Source organism: Gymnoscopelus braueri (assembly GCF_963280865.1).
Source record: "Gymnoscopelus braueri genome assembly, chromosome: 15".
Classification (NCBI taxonomy): domain Eukaryota; kingdom Metazoa; phylum Chordata; class Actinopteri; order Myctophiformes; family Myctophidae; genus Gymnoscopelus; species Gymnoscopelus braueri.
In genome coordinates this window covers 23,416,077-23,439,216 of record NC_137620.1, presented here as the reverse complement: position 1 = coordinate 23,439,216, position 23,140 = coordinate 23,416,077, and the positions used below count along the sequence as shown (strand labels likewise).

Below are 23,140 nucleotides of genomic sequence, written 5' to 3'. Positions count from 1 at the left end.
AACTGTCTAGGGGGCTCACAAAAGGCTGAGTAGACGATAAAATGACCAAAAGTTTTTTTGAAAGTGAAATATCCCTTTAAGCTGCAATGTTGCCAGGTCAGCTTATTATAATTTCCTCCCAATAATTTATTTGAAAATAGCAGATCTACAAGCTCACAAAGCGTCACATCACGACGCGTTGTGAGCTTGTAGATCTGATATTTTCAAATAGCTGATGTGATATGTTAACGTGCTCATGAGTCATGTGGCCCATAGTCGCTTCTTTTGGGCTTGTTCTCCTAGACCTGGTTGCTTGTTTCTCTCACAGAATCTGGCAACGCTGCTCAGCTGACTCGCTATCGCGAGAGATACAGTGGAGAGTCCAAGCCGGATTCCATTGATTCAAAACAGGAACAGAAAATGGCATTGGTGTTCGGAGGTGTTGAAGGGTGAGAGTGGTAAACTTCTCTATAAACGTAACATTAAATTACTTAATTGTGTGAATGAGCAGAGTGTTGTTGTGAGGGGTCAGAGGAGGGTGTTTGTTGTATTGCAAATTGCAATGTGCATCATGCTTGTTGTTTAATAATATCCAGGTGTCATCATCATTAGACAAAAAGAAAGCTTCCTGCTGGTCAGCTGACAAGTCTTCCTGTAGTGTAGAATATACAAGCACATAACGTGCTGACGTGCTGCACATTTAGCTATATGTTATATTGTATATTATAACTACTATGTTATTACATGTGGCTCTCAGAATCATGGTATGATCATTTATTTTCTCTGTCCAATTCTGTCTAGATTAGACTTGTCTAAAAAGTTATTTGTATGTCTTGTGTTTGTGTTTTTTTTATTTATTAGTTTAAATCACTTTTAGACACAAAGAGGAGTTCATTTGTATATTGATTTAATTTTGAATTTCCAACCCAGTGGATCGACCCACTCCATAGCAACGCTGGTGTCAGCAGATGGGAAGATCCTGGCAGAGACGGAGGGACCCTCTACCAACCACTGGGTGGGTGAACTGGAGGGGAAGGGAGAGGGATGGAATACTTATAGGAAAGGAGTTTTACTAACACATTTTTTCAATGCCAAGTGTAGCAGTAGTGGTTCAGAGGCGTTACACAAGCAAGCCCTTGAGTGAGAGGCGTACAGAATCTGTCATTGGCTGAATAATGAGAATAATCTCTCCTATCTTTTGTGTGTGCGTGTGTGTGTGTGTGTGTGTGTGTGTGTGTGTGTGTGTGTGTGTGTGCGTGTGCGTGTGCGCGTGCGCGTGCGCGTGTGCGTGTGCGTGTGCGTGTGTGTGTGTGTGTGTGTGTGGTCCAGTTGGTGGGGGTGGATAAGTGTATCAGTACCATTAATGACATGGTCCAGAGAGCTAAGAAGGAGGCGGGTCTGGATCCAAACACACCACTACACTCACTGGTCAGTCAAACTGCTATCTTTGTGTTTTGATGACTGAGAGATTGTCTTAAGCTTTGGTTGTCTCTGCTTTAAAAAAAAGGCAAAAAGGACTCGACACTCGACCATCGGAAAACTAGAGAAGAGGTCTTTAGCCTTGCACATTGTGTCTTGATTTATTTATTTTCATTATTTTTCAACTTAACAACCATAGATCTGTCAATTAATCAATGAAAAGTAACAGTGCAGACAGCAGATAATCTCTCATATCTAGATGTTTCTTGACCCTATCCATTGATGTATTGTTTAAGATGCATGAGAAATACAGTACATGGTACTGAGATCTGAAAATATTAACCATTTAAGGCCTATATACTTTTGCCATACGACAAAGATCCATGCTAAGATTTTTGCTATTTTAAGGGGGTAGGCGGGGGGTTAAAAATGTGAACTTCTTTGAAAGTTCTTGACAATTTTCCCAAAATAGGGACGTCAGGGTTAATCTGGTTAAGGGGACTTGATCTGACGTGTGTGTGTGTGTGTGTGTGTGTGTGTGTGTGTGTGTGTGTGTGTGTGTGTGTGTGTGTGTGTGCGTGTGTGCGTGTGCGTGTGCGCGGTGCGTGCGTGTATAGGGCATGTCTCTGAGTGGAGGAGAGCAGAAAGATGCCATAGAGAGACTGATCCTGGATATGAAGGAACGTTTTCCCTGCCTCAGCCGCGACTACTTCATCTCCACTGATGCCATTGGTGCCATGGCAACCGCCAGCAACCACGGTAATCGAGCATGGCTCTACAAATGCAGGAGTCTAGCATCTCAGAGGGTTTTCCTCACTGTGTGTCCAGAACTAATCTTCTCGCAAGTCGCTGGACCAATCAGCGCCAGATTTCTTGTGCACACTCACTACCAGTAGGCCACAGAAGTACCTCAACAATGTTTTCTCCACACATATGTTTTGAAATATTTCATTTCATTTGTTAGTATCTATGACCTATTTGTAGTCATACATCATAGATATGTCATAGATAACTTACTGATGTCATAGATGACAGGCTGGCCACAGAAAGTCTGAGATATACGTACATTGGACCCATGCTGTTTCTGCGAGGATACCGAAATCCGCGTGATTAGATTTGTTTTTCTTTCTGCTGGTCATTCTTTAGTGTCCTCTTCCTTTTCCTATGATTCATAAAATCCCTTATTGTCAGAACCGATATAGATTATTTCTTGTCTCAGCCTATGTTTACCAGAATGATATGAAATTGTAAAGCTGTGCTTTCATTTCAATAACCTTGAGGTTTACACAATTAACATTTTAGATACTCGATATGTACAATTATATTTGAGTACTATTTCTTTAAAACTAATATTTCTATTCTTATTTTATTGCTGTCTTTTGCTATTTCCTCATGTTGCTGCAATTTCAAGGAGTCAAAACCCACTTTCCTCTATTTATACATGTATACTGTTCAATGATATACTTTAGCTATTAAATGAAGGCTAGGCCTGAGAAAGCAGCGCGCCATTAACACTTCACCTTATTTGATCTGGCTTTTATAGTTGTGTGATACTGATGACAGTGCATTCCTCCCAGCTTTATGGTTTAATGGGATATTCATTTAATCTGTCAGTATTATCAGCTCTCTCAACGTTTCTGACTCTGACTCTGTCTTCCTGTTTCTCTCTGTCTGTCTGTCTGTCTGTCTGTCTGTCTGTCTGTCTGTCTGTCTGTCTGTCTGTCTGTCTGTCTGTCTGTCTGTCTGTCTGTCTGTCTGTCTGTCTGTCTGTCTGTCTCTAGGGCAGACAGACACGAGGAAATAGCAAAAGACAGCAATAAAATAAGAATAGAAATATCAGTTAAAAAAAATAGTACGCAAATATAATTGTACATGTCGAGCATCTAAAATGTTAATTGTGTAAACATCAAAGTTCTCTGTCTGTCTGTCTGTCTGTCTCTAGGAGGAATAGTCTTGATATCAGGGACAGGTTCTAACTGTAAGCTGGTCAATCCTGATGGCTCTCAGGTCGGCTGTGGGGGCTGGGGTCACATGATGGGTGACGAAGGATCAGGTAATCATGCTAGCAATGTTGTAACACAAAAGCGACAACATACACGACACGTATCATAGGTATATTTATTGATCAGTCTTTCTTTCACTCTCTCCCTACCTCTCCCTCCCTCTCTCAGCATTCTGGATCTCTCATTTGGCGGTGAAGGTGGTGTTTGATGCCATCGACAACATGGTGCCGCCTCCTCATGACATCACATATGTGAAGAAGGCCATGGAGGAATATTTCCAGGTGAGGGCGGGTAACAGACACATCGGTCAAGCCGCCGTACCTTATTTTTACCCCATTTATTCGTAATTCCTCCCAATTTAGTTATTATGCCAATGAATCCTCCCAACAAATTTCTGTGTTGCCGTGGCTATTGTCCCCCTACTGGCTTACCTGCCAGCGAGGACACCCCATCGGGAGGGCGTAGCGCCTCCGTCCTTATTCCTCCAGTTATACATTCCCCGCTGACAGGTGCCGCCCCAGCCTGTAGGATTACGTGCAGCAACAAAGATCACCCTCCCCGTCCGGCTTCCCTCCCACAAACACGAGCCAAATGTGTTCTTATAGACGCTCGGCCAAACCGGATGCATTTGCGGTGGAGTCGAACCCTGCCTAGATTCTGTGGTTAACATTACCCCTGTACCATCCGAGCACCCGACAGAAAGAAAATGTTGATTCACTTAATACGCCTCCAGTTGACATTTAAATGTCAAAACAAAGGTCTATGGAAATAAAGTGGGTTCACAAGCAAGTGTGTTATCTACCAGGTCAGCCAAGCTGTGAGCTGAACAATAATTATCAGAGTTTTTATTGCGTTTAGTTGCATTTGGGAGAGTTTCTGCAAATCGCCAAATTCAATTCCTGTGTACAGACGTGGTGCAGACATGTCGCTGATGATGATGAGGTGAAAAGTGCACGTGTAAGGTGGCGATCACACCTAAAAGCGTCACCAACAAAATCATCTTCTTGTGGTTTTGAGACACTCATGACGTTAAAATATTCTCATCTTTTCAGTGCAAGGTGTGGAGTCGCATCGCTCGTCACAGTATTTGTCCTAATGTAACTCAAATTAGTCGAAGCATATACCTGTATAGCTTGCTGCTTGGCAGAAATGAGAATTCAAAAATATATTTTAAGATATTTTAAAATACATTTTTGTGAACTGAAATGACGAACAGATGACAACTTCCTTTCTAGGCTTTCGGGAGCTGTAGTTCCAGTCTCTATATACTGTAGCATTCCGAGATTGTGGAATAGTTGTCTGGCTATGTTTCCTGTCTCTCTCCCCTGTAACTATCCAAAACGGGCAGAAAAGATCTGGGACCTCCATGGTTCCGTGGGGGGGTTCCAGGGGGTCCCCAGCAAAATGAGTCACAATTTAATTTCAATATTATTTCATTGGCTAGAAGTATGAGAGGATGTGTAAGAATGACCATTCAGAGCCTAGGTTTCATTCTCTCCACTGTTATCTCCCCACCTACAGTAATACACAGTTGTAGATTAAAATAATTCTGTCCCTGGCATAAAACCTTTTCCAATGGGGGTTCGCGGCCTAATATGTATTTTTGGGCATCCATGATATGAAAATGTTTGAGAATCACTGCCATAACTGACCAGTTAAACATAGCTCCTTTTCAGACACGTCCACTAGCCAGAATGGGTCTTAATTGACATTCCGCTACATTGATCGTTTGCTTGAATACTTTATTAACACATTGCAAACAGTTCGACAAGTACAATTTAACAAGCTATGCTAAAAGGATAACACAAAAAGTCCTGGGGGCTGTTTCCATTGTGGTCCTAAAATAACTGTGTGTTTTTCTGCAGTACTAATCCACCCTCATGTGTTTCCCCCTCCCTCTCAGGTGTCAAATCTGATGGGAATGCTGACCCACCTCTACAGAGACTTCCAGAAATCTCACTTTGCCGGCTTCTGCAAGAAGCTGGCTGAAGGTATGCATTACTTCCTGCTTGGCAGGGGAACGTGAAGACAGATTAAATGGGTGGAGGATGTGATTCACAGGACAAAATGGGAACATACACTGGTGAAAAATGAAAACATGTACAGTAACAGGATAAGTTCAAAGTACAGCATGTGATTGGTCTGTACTTTTACAAATTAATTTCACACTCATCGTCGCTGATGGGCAGAAACCTTGTATCTCCCTCATCTTTTTAACGTTCTTTTTTATTCATAATTAATGCTTACGTTGTGTGACAGTGTTACATCAAAGAAATGGAAATTTTGACATACAACGTTTCCACCCGACAGAAACGATATTAGAAAAGGGATTTGCTCAAGATCGGAGACAGATTATTTATTGTGTGTGCACGTGTTTCAAGGTTCAAGGTTATCTTCTTTATTATCCGAGTTCGTAGTACAGCAGTAACCACATAACCATAATAAATAGACAATTAATAATACAATAAAATCACATTGAATTATTTAAAAAATCAATGGCAACAGGGACAAATTATTTCTTGAGTGCATCTTTGAATGTGCATCTTTATATATGTGTTTCAGGTGCAGCAGCAGGTGATGCGTTGTGCCAGTATGTGTTCACTCAAGCAGGAAGCGTTCTGGCAAAGCATGTTGAAGCAGTCTTACCTAATGCACAAGAGGTGAGCTAAACACAAAAGATGAAAACAGAAAAATTAAGTCTGCACACTAGATCATGCTCCCAGGCATATTTATTATAGGGCTGCAACTATCTTCTTTTTCCCCCCCATAACAATCATTCTATCGTTTACTTTTTCTATTAATTGAATAACTGATAAGCCATTTTTCTTCAACAAATCAGCGTAATTCTAATCGATTAGATTGATTAACCACTTAACCTTATTTTATACAACTTTTTACAACACGTTCACACAATTCGTGGCGATAATGGATTGGGAATGATGCTGAACAACCACTGATGGTTGCATAATCTCTCTCTCTCTCTCTCTCTCCCTCTCTGTCAGTCTCTACTTAGTGGAGAACAGGGTCTGCCCATCCTCTGTGTCGGAGCAGTTTGGAACAGCTGGGATCTTCTGAAGCCAGGTCAGTCAGTGCTGATGTAGAATGATTAAGCCTGATTTATACTTTGTTGCGTGCCGGTGACATGTGACATGTAACTGAGTATAAATTAAGCATTACAGTATAAGAAGCCAGCAGTGACGTGTATTAGTTTTGAATCCACTTGATGGGACACTGTGAGGTCTCACTTGTCTTCTCTCTTTTCCTCTCTTTACACTCCCTCTGCATCTCTTTTAGTGCTGCAACTATCGGTTATTTTCTTAGCGATTATTCTGTTGATTACTTTTTGGATTAATCAAATAATCAGGAAGAGCGTTTTTAAATGTATTTTTTACATGTTTTATATATCAACAAATTGATTGACCAATAAGTGTTATTTTATACTTCGTCGCACAACAGTGTTTTGCAAAAATAGTGAAAATAGTCAAGCTCACAACGTGTCGTGATGCAATGCTTTGTGAGCATGTAGATGTGTTATTTACTATTTTGCTTAGTTTTTGCCTATAATAACATGGCCAAAATAGTGATTGATTACAAATCAATTATTTTACTAAAGGATCAATTATCGATTATTGTTTATAATCGATTAAATTGGTCAGAATCTTTTTTCTCTCTCTCTCACCAGGGTTCACGGAGTTCCTCGCCAGAGTGGCATCATCTGAGAAGTTCAAGGGTTGTTTCCGTGGCTACAGCCTCCTGACTTTGAAGCAGTCCTCTGCGCTGGGTGGGGCCTTGCTCGGGGCCCAGAGCGTGGGCGCCAAGATAGCCCTGGATTACGCGGCCAATGCCAACGTGTTCTACCAGCACACCTTCAGCAGCAGCCAATGAGAATTTGGCCTCAAACCACCCAGCCTTAACCAATCAGGATTCACCAAGATGGACCAAATAGTCTGTGATGGGAGTTGTCCATTGTGACAGAATGGGAGATATGTTCAAATTCCATATAAATGTGCGGGGATAGAAACTGCTTTATTGCTTTAATCACTTAACAAAGGAGGACAGTAACATGACGGGTCCATATAATGTTAATATTATAATACAAATTTGGCTGCATCCTTAAGTTATATAAGAACTCGTAAGGCAGTAATAAGAGTATCATTGGAAGCTGTCTGGTTTTTTTTACTTGAAGAAAGCTCTACATAATCAGATTTCAAAATTGGAGAAGCAGTTGGAGACGACGGTGCAGAAAAATTAAAACAATTTGAAATGGTAAGAAACACATTTACAGCATTTTTATTTTAAATGTAAAGTGCTTCAAGAACCACAATTAAGCGATTCCACTCCAACATTAACAATGGAATTTGTACTGTTGAGCTTTTTGCAAACGAATGAATGCTATTTCTCTGGCTTGTTATTATCTGAGCTTACATTTGATAGTGTTTACAGATGAATTGAGGACTGAAAATAATTCGGATACTGTGATTCCAGTTCACATAAAATTCCAGTCAATCTGTGCGTTAACGTCATACAGTATGTCACTTTGTGTCTTTTTAAGTAAGGTATGTGTCCTTAACATTTATTGATACTGATTTTAAAGCTGCAATCCATAAGTTATTTTAATGTTATTCTACCAATCTGTATGGTAAAGTATGAGTAACCATCTGCAGTGGTTGGAGGTAGAGTCCCTACACTTCCATTGAGACATTTAGACCCTGGTGTCAGGTTGGACATCTACTAGTTGACAAGTAGTATTGCCTGAAGCTCATACATCCCAAAAAATCCCCTGGCCAAGCAGAGATTGCCTCTGAGTGGTGGATATCTGGGCTCATGGAGAGTACATAAAACTCACAGATTGCAGCTTTAAAAAAAAAACATTCTCCATGCTTTTTTTTCTAGATATACTGTATAGAAGACACAATCCAGGCTAATCTGCTGAGCCTGCAGTCTTTCAGTAGTGGTTTTTTTTTCAGTTCACCATTAGATGGTGCTCTTTTGAGAGCCTTCCAACATACTGCAACTCAAAAGAGCAAGTCTTTTGTAAAGACTTTTCCGCACAGACAATTAGCCTTTGTTAAAAATAATTATGCCTACCTATGGTCTGACAAAAATGCTTACTGGAAAACATCATTATAGCCTTTGTGAAATCCTTTTCTGTAAAACTTGTTATAATGTTTACCAATCACTTTTGTAATAAAGGAAAAATCATGCATAGACCAGTTTGTCATCTTATCACTGCCATTCTATCATACAGTGGTTCTACCACTGTAAAAAGTTCATAAAATATGAGAGCAAGGGTGCCTTTTCACAAGCTCATAAGTTGATGTTTAAACGAGGTGGAGCTATTAAAGACAATAGGATGTAATGCACAATCTGTATGGTGGGAGTAGCCTGTTGGTTTGATAATGAAACTGAATGACATCTTCAAAGACGTGGTGCTGGGAGGATAGTGGACTAGATAAAACAAAGGGAGGAAAATATGACTTGTCTGAGAGTAGGTCAGGTCGGATGGATGGATGGATGGAGGGATAGACAGACAGACAGACAGACAGACTGACAGACCATTATTGATCCCGAAAGTAAGCACCCATCTGTAAAATGCAAAAACTGTAACCAACCAGAGACATTGGAACATTTCATAATTTGTAGGAAATATATTAAGGAAGCGTAATCACCTTCAGTCACTAAGAAAGACAAAACAGCATTAGGTCTCTTTAGGGACAACAGCAGGTAAGATATAGTGTCACATTATTTTTATTGTCTCTATTGCTTGTACCTTAGATCTTACATTATATCAATGATGTTGGAATATTAATGTGAATAAATTGACTATGACTAAAATATAATAGCTTTATATCTAATGAAAGAGAAAAGCAAATATACATTTTAAAACTATATACATTTACAATATATACATAAACAAAATTGATTTAAAAAAAATACTGATTCACATAACAATAGTACTGTTGTAGGTGTGCAACTGTTTATCGAACGGTAACTGTAGAATGGGCACCTAAACATTGTGGGCTCCACCAATGTTAAATTGGATTTTTTTCCCCAAAATGTAAAATAAAAGAATTTGGAAAATTGTCTGAAGTAACGTAAAGCCTACATGATTTGAACATGCATGGTATACATCCTTGTCAGACTTAAATTTACCCTTCAACTACTTGTTTATGCCCCTAATTACTGGCTGGTCACATGGTTTTGTAGCAATTTGTTGCAAGTGTAGAATATTAGGCCTTAAATGTCAAATGTTCAAGCCTGTTCAGATCATGTATTCTTTAAATGACTTCAGACTATTTTCCAAATTCTTTATAGTTTTACATTTTGGAAAAAAAATTACATACCTTAATAATAACATTTTGAGGTGTCCACAATGTTGTATTAATAAATTAATCTAAATATGTTTTCTCTTCTTTCTCCAGTTAGGTGGCGGTAATGCGTCTCTAAACTGGTTTACCTTCCCGAAATCAAACTACAAAGAAGAAGAACGCGGGAGATTTTGTTTTGTTGTTGTCGCTGGTCATGCTGTAACGCAAATATGAACTGGGTACGTACTGTACTTTACTCACATTTGTCGCCGTATCGTTTGTCTTTATATGGATCGTGTTGTCAAAGACGACACACCGATGCAATGATGTCGGGTTGTCTGTCTAGCTTAGCTCTGGTCCATAACGTTATAAGGAGTTTTACTTAATGCTATGTTACTTTTCAGCCGTTGCCCACACACCCCCGGTAGCGCAGAGTCTCGTCTCTTGTAAAAGATAAATACAAATAAAATACTCTTTCGCTACTCATCAAAACAAAGACGGTGTTAAGATTTTGAAAGCCTACATTCCTTAGTGGGAACACTCTGCGCCCCCCACCTCACGTCTAAAATACACTTTTTGGGCAGAAAAGAAAATATTGAAGGAAAAATGTTGTATTTACTCCACTGCGCCCCTTACAGATCTTGTCAATAGGAAAGGTCCATTGACCAGATCTGTAGGGGGCGCAGTGGAGTAACTAAAAATATTTCCATCCGGTGACATATTTTCTTTTCTGGCCTAAAGTGTATTTTAGACGTAAGATGGGGGGCTCCGAGTGTTTCCACTAAGGAAAGAAGGCTTTCAACATCTTAAAACCGTCTTTGTTTTGGTGAGTAGCGAAAGTGTATTCTTTATTTTTTTACTGGAGACGAGAGGCCGCGCTACCGGAGAACTCATTCCAACGCTAAGGACCAGAGCTATGTCTAGCTCAGTGGTTCTCAAACTTTTTAATTTCAAAGACCCTCGTAACTCTGAGAGTGTACAAATCAAATGGGTCCATTTGACCCCCGTCTAGGAATCGCGCGTGTGTGTGTGAGTGTGAGAACCCCACTTTGAGAACCACCGCTGTTTACTTCAGACATTTACTGTCTGTCAACAGAAAACAGGTGCATTAATTAATACAGGAGGTAATTATAATCACACTTGAAGTGTATGTGTTGTTCATTGAGGGACGTTAGTGTGTGTTTAGTGCTGCTGTGAATGCCATCCCGCGTTGCCTACATAGAATGTGCTCCATGTTACTTTATCTCGTGGAAAAGTGAGATATTTTACTAAATATACACGTTTTCTGCCGAATCTTTCAGTTATGAAACTAAATGAGAAGTTCCTCGCCAGAGCAGGCGAAAACTTCTGGGAACTCAGATTAAATGAGAAGAGGCTGAGCTGACCCCAAGTCACAGCAGCAATTAATTATTGGGTGAGTATAGCTGTAGTATACAACCCTCGTAGACGTATTTATGATTCTGACGTTTTCAATCTACGAGAGTTGTAGGGTGCACTTCCTATAGTGCTTTGGACTTTCTGCACTATGCCCCGTAGACACTCCAAACATTGTACAAAATGAAAATAAAGGCGCTTACCCCCGAGCCCCAAATGTTAACTGGGTCTACGGGGTAGTAGTGTAATGTAATAATCCATATCTTTCAATAAAGAAGTGTTTTAATGCCGTCTGTGGCCGATTCTGTCGGAAGTTCCCAATGGGCGGTAGTGACGTGAAGTGAGGGGGCGCATCCGGTGGAACCCGGAATTACACTAAATGTAAACAGGAAGTAAACGAGGGTGAAAAAATGGCGTTCGGCCACAGACGGCATTAAAACACTTCTTTATTGAAATATATGGATTATTACATTACACTACTGCCCCGTAGACCCAGTTAACATTTGGGGCTCGGGGGTAAGCGCCTTTATTTTCATTTTGTACAATGTTTGGAGTGTCTACGGGGCATAGTGCAGAAAGTCCAAAGCACTATAGGAAGTGCACCCTACAACTCTCGTAGATTGAAAACGTCAGAATCATAAATACGTCTACGAGGGTTGTATACTACAGCTAGGGTGAGTACACATGGCAATGCATGCGTGCCATGTTGTAATCTATGGCTGTGAATTCAACATGCATTATATGAAATATCAGACATTCTAGCGGGCTAGCCTTGATGCTACGATAAAGAGAAGGGGATTATGTCACAGTTTATAGAGATCTGAAAATCCTGTGTTTGCTATATGTGTTTTTTTGTATTGATTGAATACTTTATGAACAGTGTGCAGATTGTACAGAGGTACGGTTTACAAAGATTGTTAAAAGGATAACACAAAAAGCCCTATAGGGGCTTGTTTCCATTGTGGTCCTGTAGTGTAGTTCTCCTCCTTGAACACCTTGATGGTAGAATCCTCTCACCCTGGCCCCCACCCCTCCATTCTCTGTAAATATACCTTATGATTCTACTAAGCTTTATTCAAAAAAAAATTGTATTGTATTATATGTATGATGAATTGAATATGAATTGAGTGCAATGGACCACAATGGGAAACAAGCCCCTTTTAGCATTATAATCGTGTTAATAAAGTACCGTAGAGCCTTGGACAAGACAAGACTGACAGATTTTGTTTATCGATTCTGACGTTTTTGTATCTATAATAAAGTCATGTCCCAGGCTAGACTATTGGTGACACTACGTCCACTATAATATGGGTTGATGATCATTACAAGGTCTACTGCCCTGTTCACTCTGTGAGAGGTGTTGTGAACTCATTTTATCTTTTCTAACAGACAGAACAAAGCGCTATCCCTCCAATGAGTTGTACACCACTTGTCTCTGTTGTTAAGCAGAATGAATGTGCTCTCTCCCCCCAGCTCATGGGAACAGGTCCATCATGTTGATAAGTGCAGAGCAGAAGGCCCTCATCAGCCAGGTGTTTGAGGCCTACGTGACTGAGCATCATCGTGGTGGCATTCTCCAGATTGTCACGGAAACCGATGAGAGCTTACACCATGCAATCGTCATTAACGCCATGACGCTGTTTGAAGCCAACATGGAGGTAATGGCAGCAGTAACTAGATTTAGCATATGAGGATATAAAAAAAAGGACCAGACTCGGGAAGGTGAATATGCAATTTCATCTCTGAACTTCTCTGGACACAGGTTGGTGACTATTTCAATGCCTACCCCAATGAAGTACTGGCTATATTCGATGAAGCTCTGCACAGAGCAGCAGAGGACATCGTTCAGGGGGCTTCGCAGGCAGGTGGGGTGAAGGTCAAACCCTCTCTTCACACCCGTATTACAGGTTGGTGAGGTTTAAGGTTGTTCATGTTTTTCTGTTTTTCATGCCCTATTACTCCTACTACTCTTAGTCAGGGCAAAGAATGGATGGAGATGTCACACAAGTCACAAACTGCATTCAACCATCTTGATTAAGTGTCTTCCTGTGTGGTATGACCAAGATGTGATCTGTTTGGAGATGTTCAACCCAATTTGTTAGGGTCTTTCTTTGGAATCCAAACCACTTTGTGGATTTGATTGTGATGTGATTGTAACAAAGGTAACAACCAGGTCTGAAGGGTAGTTTTTGTGGTGTGGAGCTTGTTAAGAATGTATTCTGATGTGCTCTGACACCACAGTCCTTTATTTACAACAGACTGAGATATACGAATATGGTTCAGCAGGAAAACGGCTTCTCCATTTTGATTAATTTGAGAAGCTTCTCTCAATGAGCCATTATAGAATAGCCCAACCAAGTGTTTTTATGCTAGCTGTGCTATAATAAATTACTCTGTTGAATTATCAAGCTGTGTGCAAATGCACTTTTGTGTATGCAGTCACAGATATGTTGTGAAAGCCTTTCATTTTATTATATTGTCTGTTTTTGATTTGAAGACTGATTTCCAAATGTTTCTCTTGTATTCTGTTTTATATTAAATGCTCTTCCACAGGTCTTCCAGTGTGTCCAGAGCTGACTAGAGACACCATTCCTAGGTCCAGGGATGCAGGACACTTCCTGTCTGTTAATGGGACTGTCATACGCACAAGTGTCACTAAGGTAACATCATGGATAGGATTTTGAAGTCTGGTCTGTAGTCTGTACAGGAGCAACTTTTAACACCTTTTAAGTCACACTACGTGTCCCAATCTGATCTCCCGACATTCTGTTATAGTCGGCACAAGTCAGTTTGGTATATCGGGAGGCCTTTATGTAGTGGTCACATCCCACTAATTCATGAAATGAATGTGCCCCCCTCACAGGTCCTGGAGTACGAGAGGGATTACATGTGTGCCAAATGTCGCAATGTGTTCACAGTGCAGGCTGACTTTGAACAGTTCTACACCTTCGTCCCTCCTTCCTCCTGTCCCAACGAGGACGGCTGTAACTCCTTCAAGTTCACCTGTCTGTCTGGAGGCTCTGAGCCCGCTGCCTGCAGGGACTACCAGGAAATCAAGATACAAGAGCAGGTGAGGACACCTTTAAGTACACCAGCAGTGGGTTGTGTGTGCAGTGCTCATTTGTGGCTGTGATCCTCCACTTTTATAATTATTTAAAGCATTTAAAGCAAACCAAGTGTATCTTGGATGGATCGTGTCAGCTACCTGACCTAGCCTAGTCTTGCATTGTGCATGTTTATTATTCATTTATTACGGTGTGGCTTTTATTTTATAATGTAAGTAAGTAGGCTGTGACTGTGATCATGCTGAAAATTGCCCAAAATTTGAGCCATGCATTTTCTATGCGGATCTCGAGATCTACATAAATTCCATACTTTGCTTACTTCAATCCCAACACGCAGTCAAGTAACAAAAGATGTTTAGAAATGTGTGCTGGAGAGTGTTAATATTTCTATGTGGCTGTTTGTCCCTTCAGGCTCAGAGGCTTTCAGTGGGCAGCATTCCTCGTTCTATGGTTGTCGTCCTGGAAGATGACCTGGTGGACAGCTGCAAATCTGGTAAAACATTTAAATGGCAAGGTGCTTGAGGTGCGAAATTAGCAGCTCTACAATCTCACAATGTATGTCGCATCACGAAACGCGTTATGAGCTTGTACATCGGCTATTTTCGTCCGTAAAGTGAAAAAAGGAGGGGACCAATTACAGACCCCTTGAGGACCCTGGTAAACTAAGTATATAGGGTTTAATTGTTTCAGATTTATGGTGTAATAATAATAACCACCTACTGTAGTTATATTTGCATTGCACAATTTTATATTGAATATTTGAGTCATTTTAGCTTACCCTGGGAGTCTTTATATATGATTCAAAAGCTCCTGTATTAATAATACAATTAATCGTGTTTATTGCTCTCAGGTCACAATGCCAGAGTTATGGTTAATAATGCCTCTGATGGAAGTTGTGTGTGTGTGTTTCCAGGAGATGATGTAACGGTGTACGGGGTGGTGTGCCAGCGCTGGAAGCCCCTCTATGATGACACACGCTGCGACGTGGAGCTGGTCCTCAACGCAAACAACCTAGAAGTCAACAACCAGCAAGCTAGCGCTGCTCTCTTCATGGAGGACATTCAGAAGGAATTCGATGCCTTCTGGGACAGCTACCGACATGACCCCATCTCTGGTACCCGTTACTGACCTCTAACCCTTCTTACCTTTTGTCAGGAAGATTTGTCTCCCAAATTGCCATGGAGGGACAAAAAGAATTTGGCCGATATATATTGGCCATTATTTGACTTTTTTGACGACCTCTGTATCTGCAATCATGCGGACACAGACTTACAGTCGCGAACATAGTATGTCCTAAATGTTAGAAAGCCTCAATAATTCAATGGTTATTAATGTAACATTTGTACATTACATTTGTCCACCGTTGTGAAATTAGATATTTGACATGCTCTCTCTTTCTCTCTACCCTGTCCCTCCACAACACCGTTGTGTCCCTGCCTGTCCTCTTCCCAGGCAGAAACCACATCTTGCTGAGTCTGTGCCCACAGGTGTTTGGCATGTATGTGGTGAAGCTGGCAGTGGCTCTGGTGCTGGCTGGGGGCGTGCAGAGAATAGATCCTTCTGGAACCAAAGTCAGGGGTAAGGAAGGCCCTTTGACACTAATGCCTGATTTATAATTGGTTGTGCATCGCGTCGTGCAGACACGCAGCTAAAATAGCTGATCTACAAGCTCACAACATGTCGCTGCGCAACACATTATGAGCTTGTAGATCTACTATTTTAGGTGCACAGCCCAGGTGACGTGCTTCAGTCTTCATGCTTTGAGTCATGTTTAATATCTCATTGTATGTTAGAAATTAATAGTTTTTTAATACGCTGAATGTTTTTCATATTTGTTATACAGTAGTTCAAGTGTATTGTTGATTATCAGGGTTGTGTCCCATGTGTAGGTGAGTCTCATATGTTGCTGGTTGGGGACCCAGGAACAGGCAAGTCTCAGTTCCTGAAGTACGCTGCCAAGATTATACCTCGCTCTGTGCTCACAGCTGGAATCGGCTCTACAAATGCAGGTACTCCTTCCACAAGCTAGGCTGAAATGATTGGGTGTTACTGTTATATATCCCGATTTATGTGCACAGACTGCACACATCCAGTGCCAACTTGCCAGTTAAAAGGTCCACAATTGCTTGACTTCTTTGACATTTCTTTACATTGACATTTCAATTATTGTTATTTTGAGCGATGTGATTCAATATTTAGTCAATGTGATGGGAGGTACATACATGGTCCTGAACCATCAGGAGTCCAGTCTGTTCCATTTACCCGTTTGCCAGAGAAGCTTGCAACTTACAATGAGAATCCTAAAATATACAGGCATTTTAACCACATCGGGTGCGATCTAGAGAAGTAATGTCAAGTCCTTAGACAAATGAAAAACTGAAAACATACCAAAATCATGGCACTGCTGATAAGTGATTGTTGATTATTTCTGACATTTTTTGTCATTTAATCCAGGTTTGACCGTGGCAGCAGTGAGGGATGGAGGCGAGTGGCATCTGGAAGCTGGGGCTCTGGTGCTGTCAGACGGTGGACTGTGCTGCATTGATGAATTCAACAGCATCAAGGAACACGACCGTACCAGCATCCATGAAGCTATGGAACAACAGACCATTAGTGTGGCCAAAGCTGGGTATGGCAAACACACCAAGGTCTAGGGACTTGCTTAGATGATTTGTTAAACTATAATTACATTTCTATTAATTGTCTTCACCTCACTTAAATGAAGGAGAATGATTAAGAGAAAGACCTTTTGAGACCTTAAAGAAAATATTAAGAAATTAACTGGAAGGATGCACAAATTAATTAATTTATCCTTGATGTCTAAAAAAATTCTCCGCTGTACAGTTTGGTCTTTAATCTGATTATCACTCTTCTTCTGTGTACAGTATGGTGTGTAATCTGATTGTCTGTGTACAGTATGTGTAATTTGATGTTCTGTGTCCAGTATGGTGTGTAAACTGAACACACGCAGCAGCATCCTGGCAGCCACTAACCCCAAAGGCCAGTACGACCCCAACGAGCCAGTGTCTGTGAACGTGGCCCTGTCCAGCCCGCTGCTCAGCCGCTTTGATCTGGTTCTGGTTCTCCTCGACACCAGGAACCCAGAGTGGGACCGCATCATCTCCTCGTTTATCCTGGAGGAGAAAGGTACGAACTGGTTCTGTTTCTATATCAGGGGTGTCAAATTGCCCCCCCCCACCCCCAGTGGGAAGACGGGATATTGCCCTTCATTAAGTGCCTGATTCCTCATCTCTGCCAGGAGAGGCCAGTGATGCTGCTTCCTCCTCGCTGTGGCCCATGGAGAAGATGAAAGCCTATTTCTGTGTGATAAAACGGCTGCAACCGCAGGTATCCGAGGAGGCCAACATGATCCTAACACGCTACTACCAACTGCAGAGGCGGAGCGACAGCCGCAACGCTGCGCGCACCACCATCCGCATGCTGGAGAGCCTCAGTAGACTGGCTGAAGGTACGCAGAGACAAATGAATTGACAGAATTACTGCTTTACTAGATACTATAGTACAGTTGAGGAGATACACAGTAGAGATACAGGAAATGCACCTTTAATTTTGGTAGTTTTATAAGACGTGTGGGTGTGGGTTGAGCTTGTACAGTAGATTATCTATTTTCGCTCTTTCACCTATAATGACAAGTCGTTAAATCTGTCTGTGGGTTTTATAAATATTGAATCCCTGAAAAGTATTAACAAGAGCTTTTGACTAAATAACTACACTGGAACACAGGTTATGTTTTCCATTTCCTGAAAAGTAACGGTTTTGGACATACAAGGTTTCTGCCTTACAGAGACGATATGATATGACTATCATTAAGGTGTTTTTCCTGTGCAGCCCATGCCAAGCTGATGTACAGAGAGACAGTGACCATAGAGGATGCTGTGGTAGCCGTCTCTGTCATGGAGTGCTCCATGCAGGTGAGTAAAGTCAGCAAACAACACCATCCTTGAAGTATGTCTACGTCTAATTATAAAGTGTGCATGCGTATTTCCATAGCCAAGCCACTAATAGACTTTTTCAATAACTTCTACTTCTTGCCACGTACAGTATTATTGACTTATAGCCTTATTTATACTTAGTTGTGGGTCATGATTGTGCACCTAAAAGAGACGATCTACAAGCTTATGTTGCGACCTTATAGATGCTATTTTAACCAGTATCTTTTCTGGGGAAAATGGCTCATATTGAGGCTAGGGTATCACCTTTCATCAAAACCTCTCCACAAGAAACAAATTAACTGAGTTGACTTGATTTCTATCACTGCATCCTCCTCTAGGTTCAATTCTCCACCATTGTACTGTTAACTGGTATTCTTTGTTAGCCCATTGGTGTTTTGTCTGCTCTTGTCCCCAGGGTGGCGCATTACTGGGAAATGTGAATGCCTTACACACCTCCTTCCCTGCTGAGCCCTGTCAACAGTATAGAACACAGTGTCAGATAGTGCTGGAAGGGCTCAACCTGCCTCACCTACTCAACAGAGACATGGACAGACTGGCCAGGTGAGGATACGCTTTATCTACATAGAATGTGGCCATTTTCTTTTAGGATAGTTCAGACTAATTAGGACTTCAACTATCGTTTACTTTGTTTGTGATCGATTACTTTTTGGATTCATTGAATAATCGAGAAGCTAAAATCTAATAGATTATCAACTTAATTGATTAGTGTGATTAACCAGTTAAGCCCTACTTTATACTTTGTCGTACAACTGTCACAAAAATAGCGCAATAGCCGATCTACTGTACAAGCTCACAACGCATCGCATTGAGCTTGTAGAGATTATTTAGAATAATGTATGTGAGCATGCGTTCTGAACGGGAGTATAAGTGGGCCTTAACCACATACACCCTATATAATTTACCGGAATCCCCCAGGGGTCTTTATACTAGCCCCCTCCTTGTGTCCCTCTACACCAAATATTTTCGCCGAATGATTGGCCCCAGAATAGGGACGCTAGGGTTAACTCTGCTAGTCTTGGAATACTGTGTGTTCATCTCACTCCATATTCCCTCTCTTAGTCTTCACTGGCTCAATTTTCTCTTTCTCTCACTTTTATCATGTTTCCATCTATTCCTGTTTTGTGTTTTAAGTTATTATAATGATATATGATTATAACAGTGCTTACCAACATTAGGCTAATTATTTATTTTGTTTGCGTCCCCCTAGCCTGAAAAGTATTAGCCCGGGCTCTGACCATACAGATTCGCAGATCCTTCCGCCCCACAACCCAACCACTCCCGACAACAATGACTTGACATTGGACAGCAGCCTGGACTGGTTCGAATCTCTAGCAGCCAGCGAATCAGTGTCTTCCCTGAACATCACCTCCACCACCATCACGTCAACACAACAAAACATCAACAGAAAAGAAAATGGTACGAAATCACCAGAAACAGCCATGTTACCCCAAAACCACAACATCCATACTTCAGCGCAAGTCCAGCGAGCATCGAAAATTGGTGACGACACATCGCTAGGCAGCAAATTCACGTCGAATGGAGCTCCCCGTGAAGTAGCCAGCACTGTTTCAGAAGAGCAGAGGAGCCACAGTGAGGCCGAGAGACAAAAGGAGAACTCTACAACATTGCAGGTAAGAAGGAAACATGATCGAAAGAGACAGAACCACGGAAGTAAAGTGGTGCCAACAGCTGATTCAGAAGCTCCAGCCTCTGTGGTGCAGAAAGTCTCCAAGAAGCTGCGAGATAAACGAATAAAGCAACTTCAGGTGAGTCATCACCACAAAGACGATGACGAGGAAGGAGAAAGGACAGCAAGAGGAAGCAACATCAGGAAAGATGAAAGAGATCGTTTAGAACGGGAGTTCTCCTGTGATGCCCCCATAACCCCCCAAAGTAGCAGCACCCCCACAGTGGGAAAGAAACGCAACTCAAAGAACAATTTGATCGATCGGTGCCTTGAGGAGGAAGGGGAGTTTGAGACAAAAAAAGGGAGTAAGATTGTGTCTACTGATGGGGTTCAGGAGAGGACGACAGGGTCAGACCTACACGCCATGTTGTCAAGTTTCAACTTCAAACCAAGGGATAAGATGAACCGCAAGCAGCAGCAGCCAGAATCTGCTCACCTGGACAGAATAGACTTTAACAACACTGACAGCTGCAGAACAGCCATGGTTAACAATCCAACAAGTACATCTACAATCAGTCTGGACTCGGCTGCCCCAACAAGAGAGCCACCCAGACCAGGGGAGGGTCAAGATAGGCAACACCAATATCTGCCAACAGGTGGCATCAGTGTAGAAATAGTTGCTGCGAAGAGAGAGGGTGGCACTGCTCCCAAAGTAGGCAGGAAGAAGGGAGGGAAGGAGGTGGTAAGAGAAGATGGGAATGATTCAAGAGAAGCTGTGGGAACAAAGCTCTGTGAAATAAGGAAAGGGGCCAGTTCTATCCCCAGGAGCGATGGCACACAGCATAAACGGCAACAGCTGCTAAACAAACTCACTAGCTCTGAGACAATACCAGATACCTACAACATTTCGGCCCCTAAACCTAGCTCCTCCATTGATCCGCTGATCACACCACCCAGACCAGACTGGAGCAAGCCCACTGTGGCCACCTCCACCTTGGCCAAGCTCTCACGCTTCTCCTTCACAGGCTCCACAGAGCCAAAGCCTGTATCTGAAACCACATCTACGAGACCCAGACAAGTCCAGACTGTGTCTAACACAGATATCCCTGCTAACTTCTCAGGTTCTAAAGAACAGAATACTTTCACAGCTATTAAAGACCACAGAACGTCCTCAGCACCCGAAGGACAAGTGGCCACATCCATCATAACCGCTGTGGACAGTGGATCACAGCCAGCTCTTGGCACACAGCGTGCACCAGGGTGGCAACCCAACATGGCTTCAGCTTTTCCAAAGCAACCAGCGACCTTCCAAAGGCAAACCCTACCTCAGTACAGTGCCGTTAATAGACACGCATCACAACAAGACGTGACAAATCACACTGGTATTGTCAGCAACACAGTCAAACTGCCAACGACCAATGGTGGCCATGGTGACAATGTCGCTGATGCCACTGTTGGGAGCTGTGTTAATTCTAAGAAGAGGAAGTGCTTCGCGCTGGCTCCTCCATCCAGTAGTGGAGGTCTGGGATCCAAGGGCCTCTTCTCTGAACTGTCCCTGTTCAACTCTGAAGACTTCAATGATGACGATCTTGACGTTGACTGGAACACAGAAGCTGGGAAGAGAGCCAAGGTCTAAGTGTGTGTGTGTGTGTGTGTGTGTGTGTGTGTGTGTGTGTGTGTGTGTGTGTGTGTGTGTGTGTGTGTGTGTGTGTGTGTGTGTGTGTGTGTGTGTGTGTGTGTGTGTGTGTGTGTGTGTGTGTGTGTGTGTGTGTGTGTGTGTGTGTGTGTGTGTGTGTGTGTGTGTGTGTTTATCATGTGTGCGTCATAATCCATGTATTGCAATTTATTTCTGTATAAAAAACAACAAACCATGATGATCAAATTATTTTGTAATGAAAGGACAAAAGACGTCCTGAAATATGCCTATTTTTTCTCAAAGAATTAATAAATGTGTATATATTACACATATATACACATAAATACTGTATATAGAAATATGTCTTGTTTTTCTATAATAGAAATACAGTATGTCTGCATTTTTCTTTTGTTGTCTGTCTATGGTTTCAGGAGGAGTAAATAAAGGTCTTCCATATGGCGGTCCGGTGTCCTGATGACATAAATGAACTTTAATGGAGTAAGCTGAAGCCTGTTACTTGAGCAAAATTATTTGATTAACCCATTAAAACCGGGATTGTCATTTAAGATTTTTGCGTTGGCTATTCAAAAATAGCAGATATACACGCTCACAGTGCGTCACTTCATGGCGCGCTGCGAGTTTGTACATCTGCTATTTTTTTTTAAATTTTTGGAAAATCTTGAAAGTGTGAGAACTACTGATTTAGAAGGCATTTGTAGAATCGGCCTCAGGTCTTAATGGGTTAATGTTCATACATTATCACAATTGTAGACAAAACATATACAAATCAATGAGTATTTAATATAGTTTCTATGTTTGTCGTTGAGTTGTAAGATGACTCATGAACTTAATGAATTATTCACTCATCTTTAAATTGATTGTCTTTACTGAGTGACCTTTCATAATTTCTATGAGGTTATGTAAATTTAGGGCCCAAATTTAACCAACCTCAGGAATTATTTTCTCTTTAAGCCGAGGGAAAGGGACAATGTTTTTTTCTCCAGATATCGATTAGTCTTCTTATATGAAAAATGCTGTATTTTTTATTAACAGGGCTTAAGTAGTTAATGTGCAGTTGTGCACATGTAATGCACATTTGATCCTGCTTTTGTACAGGAGTTTATGGGAAAGCGATCAGATTTCATATCCATCAGTCTGTTCTTTCCAGTGGTGGAAAGTAACAAAGTACATGCACTCAAGTACTGTACTTTTACAGTACAATTGAGATATTTGTACTTGAGTATTTCCAATTTCCAATACTTTTACTTCTACTCCACTACATCCCAGAGGCAAATATTGTACTTTTACTCCATTACAATTATTTGAAAACTTCAGTTACTAGTTATTTTGTAGATTTTGATTATTACAAAACATTCAGCCACTTCAGCCCTATATACATTTCGGCCACTTGAAAATAGCCGATAGTCAACAATCACGACGTATGTGAGCTTGTAGATCTGCTATTTTCAAACGATTTTTATGCATTTGAAAACTTGAAATGGGACATTCTGCATAATGAGTACTTTTACTTTTGGTACTTCAAGTACATTTTGATACCAATGCTTTTGTACTTTTACTCAAGTGAATTTTGAATTCCGGACTTTCACTTGTAACAGAGTATTTCTACATTGCAGTATTGATACTTTTTCCTCCACTGATCAGATTTCATATCAGTCTGTTCTCTCTCCATCTCTTCTCTTTATTGAGCAAATTCAGCTTCACAAGTGCACAAAGGGAGACATCATGTCCTTGTAG

At 41.4% G+C, this 23,140-nt stretch overlaps 2 protein-coding genes across 2 annotated transcripts; both read left to right on the top strand.

Moving 5' to 3' along the window:
• The first annotated feature begins 365 nt into the window (after positions 1 to 365).
• nagk (N-acetylglucosamine kinase) lies at positions 366 to 8,611 on the top strand. Its single transcript, XM_080451975.1, has 10 exons — positions 366 to 428; positions 910 to 994; positions 1,309 to 1,407; positions 2,016 to 2,157; positions 3,341 to 3,451; positions 3,570 to 3,682; positions 5,305 to 5,392; positions 5,964 to 6,061; positions 6,404 to 6,482; positions 7,084 to 8,611. Exons 1-10 carry the CDS (start codon positions 400 to 402, stop codon positions 7,284 to 7,286), a joined length of 1,047 nt encoding a protein of 348 aa, XP_080308101.1. The 5' UTR covers positions 366 to 399; the 3' UTR covers positions 7,287 to 8,611.
• Positions 8,612 to 11,086: 2,475 nt separating this feature from the next.
• On the top strand, positions 11,087 to 21,413 carry mcm9 (minichromosome maintenance 9 homologous recombination repair factor). Its single transcript, XM_080451150.1, has 15 exons — positions 11,087 to 11,123; positions 12,557 to 12,741; positions 12,846 to 12,990; positions 13,637 to 13,743; positions 13,947 to 14,153; positions 14,560 to 14,641; positions 15,062 to 15,262; positions 15,601 to 15,726; positions 16,038 to 16,157; positions 16,603 to 16,777; positions 17,093 to 17,295; positions 17,408 to 17,617; positions 17,998 to 18,080; positions 18,517 to 18,662; positions 19,330 to 21,413. The coding sequence occupies exons 2-15, from the start codon at positions 12,577 to 12,579 to the stop codon at positions 21,383 to 21,385; spliced, it is 4,026 nt and encodes a 1,341-aa protein (XP_080307276.1). The 5' UTR covers positions 11,087 to 11,123; positions 12,557 to 12,576; the 3' UTR covers positions 21,386 to 21,413.
• The last annotated feature ends 1,727 nt before the right edge of the window (positions 21,414 to 23,140 follow it).